Source organism: Mus pahari, chromosome 19 (assembly GCF_900095145.1).
Source record: "Mus pahari chromosome 19, PAHARI_EIJ_v1.1, whole genome shotgun sequence".
Taxonomy (NCBI): Eukaryota; Metazoa; Chordata; class Mammalia; order Rodentia; family Muridae; genus Mus; species Mus pahari.
In genome coordinates, this window is record NC_034608.1 from 1089354 (window position 1) to 1098924 (window position 9571).

Below are 9571 nucleotides of genomic sequence, written 5' to 3' on the forward strand. Positions count from 1 at the left end.
CCCATACCACACACACACCACACACACATTCTACACATGCACACACACACCACACACACACCACACACACACACACATGCACCACACACACACATACCACACCACACATACATACACTACACCACACACACACCACACACACATACCACATACACACACACGTGCACACACACGCACCCCCACACACGCATGCACACACTGGGATTTTGTATAGGTAACCTCAGCTGCTATATGTTCCTGCATACAACAGCTATTCATGTTCATAAGACAGCATTTCACAGCACTCCTCCCCAACCTCTGGCTTTTATATTCTTCCTACTCCTCTTTCACGATGTTCACCAAGCCTCGGTAGAAAAATTGATACAGAGTTAAGCAGTTATAATTACTTGTTGTCCACATTTTGATCAGTTATGAATGAGCCTACTGCAAAGAGAAGCGTCTCCAAGGAAGGTGGATCAAAGCACAAGTTTATGAAGTGAATTACTGGCATAGTTTTGTTGGGATAAAAGGCGATGTTCTCAGATCCATCTATCACTAATAGGTTCCCTGTGGTGCTGTGGAGGTGGGGAGAATGGAAGACAGTTCCTAATCCCCAGTGTTTGTGGAGTTGTGTGTAGGGGAGGTTCTTTCCTGATACTCCCTCAGACTCTCACACTCAACACAGCCTCTTCTGTCACTTAAATAGAATTACTTTAAATGAAGTAATCCACCCCACAGCTTCTCACTGAAGTGATACCAACCCACTTCTAGTTCTCTGTTCTATTCATTCCTGTTAGCAGTCTCACCTTTGCTGACCCAGATTGTCCACAGAAGGTTTCTTTTAGTCTGACCCAGAAAACAGGCAAACTCGGGGAGATTGTTCATCAGCCCTGAAATGTGGTATCTACTCTTCTACACCTGGCATATGCTTAGAACTGTGACTGTCGGGGAGGGCTTCAGTGGGACCCTCACATTCAGACTCATGTGATGGCTGACCATGAGTGACTGTCTTAGTTTGTGCTTCAATTGCTGTGAAGGGACAGCATGACCAAGACAGCTCTTATAAAAGAAAATATTTAATTGCAGCTTGCCTAGAATTTCAGAGGTTCAGTTCATTATCATCATGGGGGGGGGGAAGCATGAGAGTATGCATGCAGACTGGGTTCTGGAGGAGATGAGTTCTACATCTTGATCTAAAGGCAGCCAAGAGACTGTCTTTGGCAGGCAGGTGGGCAGGCAGGCAGAGCCTCTCTTTTGTCTTGGGCAGAGCTTGAGCATAGAACTCCAAAGCCCACCCTCGCAGTGACACACTTCCTCCAACAAGGCCACACCACTCTAACAAGGCCACACCTCCTAATAGTGCCACTTCCCATGGGGCCAAGCATATTCAAATATTCAAACCACCACAGTGACAATACTGGAGTAGATCTGTCTTATGTACACATAGAGGTAGAGAGCTCAGTGCTGACTGTGGGGTTTGGATAATGAGTTTAGACATTCCAGTACTGGTCTGCAACAAGGAGATTGGAACCGCAGATGCCTGCCTTTGCTAGAATCCCTGACCCTACCACTTGGAGAGCAAATTCCCCTATAGACCTCTGAAGATGGCACATCCACTGTACTTCCTGCCCCTGTGATCTATGAAATGGGTTCTTCTCCATTCCGGAATCTTTTCTTTCTCTTTTTCTTCCCCTGACCATGACTACCTGAAGTTTTCACACATATTATGATGGACCACATGCTCAGAGCAGAGAAAGACACACACACACACACACACACACACACACACACACTAGTGAACACCTAAACTGTGCAACAACAGCATGAACTTCTCATGTCCCGAACACATGCTTTATCCTGGTCTGGAAATCAGTGATGGATGAACTCAGGAATGTCCCAGACACCATGACAAAATTCAATACTCACTCTGAGTAGTGAAGTGCTTACAACAGGCTCCAAATGTGGAACCTTAGTGATGAGGTGTTAGTCTTCAAACTGGCGCCACCAATGAGTAACGTGCAGGTCTTAGGGAGAAAGCAAACCTTATTCCAGCAAGGAGAACACAGCCCCAGGAAAAACATAAACAGTGAGAAGGGAAGGAACAGCTCTGAGTATTGTTCTCAGAGAGATGGGTGGGGGGCAGATGATGTTACTAAGAAAAGAAACGGAGGTCTATGCTGGGGGCTGTTCTGCAGGGGACAGTGACACCGGAGAACCATGAGAACAGCTGTGTTTCCTTCCCCATCTCTGTGTGTTCTCCTCCATGCCCATCCTCAGAATGAAGCTCCCTGTGAGGTGAATGCTCAGTGTGCCTGCTACTCTGCGTCCACCATGAACATCAGTCTGCATCACCCCAGAAGAATTTTTATGGCTACAAGATAACTGATTTATGTAAGGAATCTCCAGAGCTTTGGAAGGATGAGCTGGAAGAGTGGATTCTCTATGGGGAGTTTTTAAGAGAGAAGGATCAGTCTTCAGCCACCCTCAGCTGCAAGGGGCCAGCAGAGGAAGTTAACAAAGGTATTTGCTGCTGCACTCTTAATAAGTGAGGTTAAGCGATGTAAGAATGTCTGGAGCTCATTCAAGTCACAGTCCTGGGGAAATGAGAGGCAGTCGCCTAGGGAGGGCTGTTTCCCTTCCTGAGTGTACTCTGAAGGTTCCTCTGTGTAATCACGTGATTCTAGGAATCCCGCCTCTCCAAACGTTTGTGATATTTGTCGATCTGGCCAGACACTGTGGTCTCTCCCAAAAGTACAATTGCAGCCACCGAGAGAAGGTGCCATGACCTTCATCTTCACAGCTGTGCTCTATCTGGGTAAGATTTGAAGAAGGGAAGGATAATAATGGTCATACAGCCAGGTTCTAGCCAATCAGGAAACTTCGGGGTGTTTAAGAGATTTCAGCGAAGGGAAAGAGCGCTTAGGTCGGTGTTAGGGGCAAACTTTTCATAGGGGATTCTCTTCTAGGGTTGAACCTGGGCCAAGAGACCTCCATGTTGGAAGGTGAGTACTGCTCCAGATCACTCCTCACTTGAAGCTTCCCCTGCTCAATGGGGCTCGAGAACCTCAGACAATATCAGGGAAGGGGTGCTAGAGCTGAAGGCTGAGATCGGAGGTGGGGTGTTGTATGACTGTTTCCCTCATTTCTTTGCAGGGAATCCCCACAAGCCAACCCTCAGTGTTCAGCCGGGATTGGTGGTTGCCAGAGGGAAGCAGGTGACCATCTCATGTGAGGTGACCACAGGGGCCCGGGAATACCGTCTTTATAGAGAGGGGGGTCCACATCCTTGGCGCACACAGACCACTCCGAAGACCACAAACAAGGCTCAGTTCTTGATCCCATCAATTGAACAACAATCTGGAGGGATATATCGTTGTTACTATAAGACCCCCACTGGGTGGTCAGAGCACAGTGACCCTCTACAGCTTGCAGTGACAGGTGAGAGAACACTCAGCCCCAAGCTATGCGCCTCAGAAAAAGGGTCTACTTTCAAGAGTGTCCTGTCTCACAGCTCAACACTGGAAGGCAATGTAGCCTGGATAACCCCACTTACCATGTTACAACTTTCTCTTCTAGGACTCTATAGTAAACCCAGCCTGTCCACCCAGCCCAGCAATGTTGTGAATTCAGGGGAGACTGTGACCCTTCAGTGTGTCTCAACACTGGGATTTAACAGGTTTGTTCTGACCAAGGAAGGAGAACAGAAGCCGTCCTTGATCCAGAACTCAGAGTTTATAAACTCTACTGGGCAATTCCGGGGCCTGTTTGCTGTGGGCCCCGTGACCCCCAGTCAAAGGTGGATATACAGATGTTACGGTTATCATGTCAACAGCCCCCAGGTGTGGTCGGAACCCAGCGATCTCTTGGAAATACATGTGTCAGGTGAGGAAGCTCCATCATTGACTCGGTTAGTGGTTGACAGCATTAAGTTCATTGCCAAGAATTTTGTTTTTCCTAAGGGAGTCCCAGCAAGTAAGAGGATAAGGGAGACTGAACTGGAGCCCCAGATTAGGAGGAGAAGTGGCACTTGTAGGTAGAATATGAGGGGGCAGGTGCTTGACAGGTGGCAGCTTCTCGATCCCCCAGGCCGTTTTCTCCCTAGGGCTGCCTCAAAAGCACTCAATGCTTACTTGTCCAAACTCACCATCTTTCCACTGGAGAGAACCTAACTGTTGTTTATACATAGATTATGAAAGGTTTTCTCTGTACAAGGGGAAGGGAAGTGACCTCATCCACAACCCTGGCCTGTTATTTACCAAGCAGGGCTCTCAAGGCCAACTTCCCTTTGGGCTCTGCCAGGACTGGTCCAGATGCTATGGTGTACACAACATCTCTTTCAAGTGTCCAGTACCTAATGTCTGTGAAAACCCTGATTATAATTGAGGAGTCCAGCGGGTCCACTCATAGACTCAAAACTGCACAGGACCAACCAAGGGTCAGTGGCCAGGATGAAGGATGAGGATCTCAGGAGCAGCAGACTAGGAAGTGGGGCAGGAGCAGAGTCAGCAAAAGCAGGAAGAGATCCACATCCTCAGAGTCAGGTTCAGAAATAGTCAGCACTTCCCCCATCTCTCTTCCTATAGGATAGTTCCCTGCCACACTCTCCTTCTCAATGTAGTGAGGCCCCAAGCTATCGTATGGAGAGCAAGTGACCCTGCAGTGTCAATCACTGAAAATGATAGGCACTTTTTTTTTTCTGATCAAGGGGAGAGTAGCTCCTTCCTTTCTGCATTTAAGATCAATTTTTCCTAGATCAGCAGTATCAAGTAGAATTCTCTAGGAGTTCTGCTGTGACCTCCCTTCTTGGGGACACCTAACGATATAGCTGTTGAAACTTATAACCCTATTTGTTGTCATATTCCAGACCCCTGTGGAACGCAAGGTTTTAGATAAGGGGACTCCTACCTATTCCATCTGTGCTTAAGAGTTCACTCATTGCCCTGTCCGAAGGAGAACTATTGCCTCTAATTATACGTTTTAGTGAAATCAAGTAAAAGTTCATTATAAAGTGACTCTGATACAAGTTTTGATCACAAAGATCAGAGTGGGTCTGAAGCATCCATCAAGGAGACCAGTAGGAAACTCCTACAAAAAGGAGAGTTCATCCCGATCTGCATGAAGCTATGTGATGAGAGTAATGTATATTTACAGGAAGGAACATACAGAATAGGCCCAGAGTTGTAGCTCAGTTGGTAGAATCATTGTCTAGCAAGCGCGAGGCCCTGTCACTAAATACACTGGGAACTGTGATTGGTACTTGTAACTGCTGCACTCACAAAGTGGAGGCAGGAGGATCAGAAATTCAAAGTAATCCTAGGTGACATAGAGAGTTGAAGGCCAGTCTGGGCTATGTAAGACTATCCCAAAGAAAGAAGGATGAAAGAAGACAGACAGGAAGGAAGACAGGAAGGAAATAAGAAAATGAATGACAGACAGACAGAAAGAAAGGAATGAGGAAGAGCAGATGGAGGGAGTGAGAGAGAAACAGAGTAAGAAATTAAATTAAGAAATTTGGACTTGCCAGGCATGGTAGTACACACCTGTAATCCCAGGACTCATGAGACAGAGGCAGACAGATCTCTGAGTTCAAGGACAGCCTCATCTACCTAGCAAGTTTCAGGACAGCCAAGGCTGTAAAATATTTTTGTCTCAAACAAACAAACAAACAAACACAAAAATACTAAGAAGTCTGGACTATTTTATAAAGCATTTTCCTGTGAAAATTAACAGTAAAGTCAGCATAAATACAAATTTCCCATTCTTATCTTTTTTACTTTTTTACATTTATTTTAATTTTGAAAATAACTTCACAATAAGAACTGTATTTGCATTATTTATACACCTTCCTCTTCCAGCTCCTCTTATGCATCCTTCACGCTATCTCAAATTCATGACCTTTTCATTAATCTTGTTATATGTATGTATATATAACTATAACCTGCTGTATATATGTACGGTGTGACATTTAGTGCTGCTCATAAGTGTACATGTTTAGGATTCACCACTTGGGATTGGATAATTTACCAGTAGTTCATCCCCAGAAAAGACTGGCTTTTCCTTTCACAGCAGCCATCAGTTGTCAGTAGCTTCCTCCGCTAAGGGTGGGCTCTTATGACAGACACTTCATCCATCCACATTGGCATGGCAACTGGTGTATCATGCAAATACATATGCATACATACATATACAATAAATTCATGGGTGAGACTCCTTGAAATAGATAGAAGACACTATCTTACAGCAGATGTCCGGGTCCTCTGGTTCTTATAATACTTGTGAACTCTCTTATGAGATATTTCCTGAGCTTTAGCTGCAGGGGTTGTACTGTAACTGTGTCAATTAGGGATAGATAACGCATGCTTAGTTGTTCTCTGTGCTTTGACCAGTTGTAGGTTTCTGTGATGGTTTCCATATCTTGTGTAAAAAAGATAGAGTTGGGGGAGAGGAGAAGGAAGAGAAAGAGAGAGAGAGTGAGAGAGAGCGAGCAAGAGAGAAGCTTTTGAGAGAGGGTATAATTATGTAGCTTTGTTTGGCCTGGAACACACTTTGTAGATAAGGCTGACCTCCAACTCACAGAGATCTGTCTGTCTCTGCCTCCCAAATTCTGGGATTAAAGGCATGGGCTGCCACACCTGACTTGGCCTGCCTTTCTTTCTTTCTTTCTTTCTTTCTTTCTTTCTTTCTTTCTTTCTTTCTTTCTTTCTTTCTTTCTTTCTTTCTTTCTTCTTTCTTTCTTCTTTCTTTCTTTCTTTCTTTCTTTCTCAATTTAATTTTATTTGTAATTCATTTTTCACACTCCATATTCCATTTTCCACCCCTCTTTAAATATCATTTATGTTAAAATAATTGTTCAAGGGAAGAAGGAAGGATGGAAAAAAAAAACCCCACAGGACCTAGGAGAAACACTTGGGTTTCAAGTATTTCACACATCCTACATTTTTCCTTTGGTTCTTAGAAGCAGATCAGACCCTCAGGCCATCACCAAACACATCCAACCCCAAGAGAGGTAAGTAAAGAGAATTCTTAACCGTAGGTCTCAGTACAGAAGACTAAGTCCTGTCCGGGGGAGGCAGACTCCTGGACTGACTTCATCTGCCCTGACCTCTGTGACCTCTTTTTCTATAACCTCCAGTCTCACAGCACCAGGATTACACAATGGAGAATCTCATCAGGATGGGGGTGTCAATCTTGGTCCTTGTGCTTCTTGGCATTCTTCTGTTCGAAGCTCAGCACAGCCAAAGACAGACGCAACATGCATCTGGGAGAGAAAGCAGTGCTCGTTTCATGGTGGCAGACACGTGGGGATAAGTCCAAGGATCTCAGGTGGCTCTGTAAGAAAAATCTGGGGCCACAGTAGGGAACCATTTTCAGAGAACATTCAGGAAGAAACATGATTTGAGTGTAGGGAAACACCTGGGTACTGGGGTGGAAAAGTCTTCTATAGCAAATCACCTTGCTATCACTTCACCTAGATGTATAACTTTAGCTGACAGTCTTCTCTCTCCCCCCACCTCCAATAATGAGGAAGGGATAATCCCGTCTCATCAGTCAGTTTTGAGTCCTAATCTTGTGTATCTTCTGCCTTCCCCCCCCTTTCCTTTATTACATGCTACCACATTCTCCACTTGAATCACGAGCCTTCATTTTCTCTACTGAAAACAAAGAAGCTGGCTGAGATAGCAAAAGTAATGCTCAAAAATCAGAGTCCAAAATGAAAAATGAGATCCGAATGTAAATGATGGCCCAGCATTGTCTCTTGAACCCTCAGCTTTTTAACACATGTTATTTATGTAGTTTTCTTGAAATAGAAGGCTTACAATCAACAAACTTGCATTTGAAGGAACTCTCTGTGGGGGGTACTGCTGACATGGCTTTGAAAATATCATTTTTTAAAATAATAATTAAAGAAGAGATCATGAATTTGGGAGGGAGTGTGAGGAGGCATAGGAGGAATTGGAGAAAAAAAAGAAGGGAATAAATACAGTACTCATAATAAATTCAGAAAAAAATAACCTTTCCTATACATCCTCATGTGCATGTCTTTCCCTAATTACAGTACATAATCACATCAAAAGCAACTCCATAACCTAAGTAGAATGTCATGTTTGTGGACCCGAGAATTGAGGCATAAAACCCATATCTTTTTAAATTAAAAAATTCAATGTTTACTGCATATATTTATAGAAGCAGCTGGCATGTAAATAAATCAATAATCTTGAACCACTTTGTTGTAAATTTTGATTAGTTCACTGAAGACAGTTTTGAAAAATGATTATTTTTTTTTGTGTTATCTGCAATGCCACTTACAATTCTTCCTAATATGAGAGACTTTAATTTACTTCCTGGCCCTTACTGCAATAATTAAGGCTTTATATAGGAACCTGAACATTCTATGGAAAGAAGAGATACTGTTGTCTTCCTGATTTAAAATTCGACTTGTGAGATTTCTAGGTTTTCATTGTTATATATAATGTTAAATTCAGTTTTATATTATCTTATTCAGATGGAAATGTGTCTGTTTGTAGTCCTCTGTGATTGTTCATAGTGAGTGTGTATGTGAAAGTGACAAATGCTTTCATCATACATGCTTTCAGTTTTCCCTTATTGATGTAGTGGATGATATTAATTACCTTATGAATGACTCAGACTTACAAGACTATGCCAATGCCTTGTTCATGGTGTACCCATTGGATAAAATTTGATAATATACCTATGTACCACTAACAATAAAACATATTCTCACACACGAGGGTCTCATCATGTATAAGGTTCATGCTGACTGCTGTAATACCCTGTCCTAATTAACTTTCTATTTCTGTGGTAAGGCATCAGGAGCAAAAGAATTTAGAAGGAAGAAAAGGTTGTTTTTATCTTACAGCTCCCAGATCACTGAACACCCAGAAAGGAAGGCAGGAACTAAAGCAAGACAGAACTGGAGGCAAGAACCCAAAGCAAAACCCTTGGAGGAGTACTGCTCACTGGCTCCTTTGGTGTAGACCGGCCTAACACAATAACAATTAATAACAATCACACCACAGATTCAATGCTACTTTGTTTCAAATAGTGATATTCTGACTTCTTTTTTGCCAATTTGTATTGCTTTGATCTCCTTCTGTTGTCTTATTGCTCTAGCTAGAACTTTGAGTACTACATTGAATAGATACGGAGAGAGTGGGCATCCTTGTCTTGTCCCTGATTTTAGTGAGATTGCTTCGATTATATTTCCATTTAATTTGATACTAGCTGTTGGTTTGCTATATTCTTCTTTTATTATGTTTAAGTGTGGACCTTAAATTGAGTACTTTTAACATGAAGGAGTGTTGTATTTTGGTTAAATGCTTTTCATCATCTAATGAGATGATCATGTGAATTTTTTTTTAAATTTGAGTTTGTTTACATAGTGGATTACATGAATGGATTTTAGTATATTGAACCAAACTTACATCCCTGGGATGAAGCCTACTTGATTGCGGTGAATGTTGGTTTTGATGTGTTCTTGGATTCGGTTTGCGAGAATTTTATTGAGTAGTTTTGCATTGATATTCATAAGTGGAATTAGTCTAAAGTTCTCAGTTCTCTTTTTTTTGTTGTG

At 42.9% G+C, this 9571-nt stretch overlaps 1 protein-coding gene across 3 annotated transcripts; it reads left to right on the top strand.

Moving 5' to 3' along the window:
• Positions 1-2717: 2717 nt before the first annotated feature.
• On the top strand, positions 2718-8716 carry LOC110336514 (leukocyte immunoglobulin-like receptor subfamily A member 5). Of its 3 annotated transcripts, none has more exons than XM_021219111.2 (6): positions 2718-2794; positions 2946-2981; positions 3133-3417; positions 3556-3861; positions 6935-6985; positions 7112-8716. In XM_021219111.2, the coding sequence occupies exons 1-6, from the start codon at positions 2761-2763 to the stop codon at positions 7285-7287; spliced, it is 888 nt and encodes a 295-aa protein (XP_021074770.1). In that variant the 5' UTR covers positions 2718-2760; the 3' UTR covers positions 7288-8716. The 3 variants fall into 3 exon arrangements, with proteins under 3 accessions (XP_021074770.1, XP_029387728.1, XP_029387727.1); XM_029531868.1 differs by having other exon boundaries at positions 3556-3655; XM_029531867.1 differs by lacking the exon at positions 6935-6985 and having other exon boundaries at positions 7112-7364.
• The last annotated feature ends 855 nt before the right edge of the window (positions 8717-9571 follow it).

Coding starts and splice junctions, on each gene's coding strand:
- LOC110336514 (XM_021219111.2), top strand. CDS start 2,761: ATGACCTTCATCTTCACAGCTGTGCTCTATCTGG. Junction 3,418..3,555: donor TCTACAGCTTGCAGTGACAG/GTGAGAGAACAC, acceptor TTTCTCTTCTAG/GACTCTATAGTAAACCCAGC. Junction 6,986..7,111: donor CACATCCAACCCCAAGAGAG/GTAAGTAAAGAG, acceptor TATAACCTCCAG/TCTCACAGCACCAGGATTAC.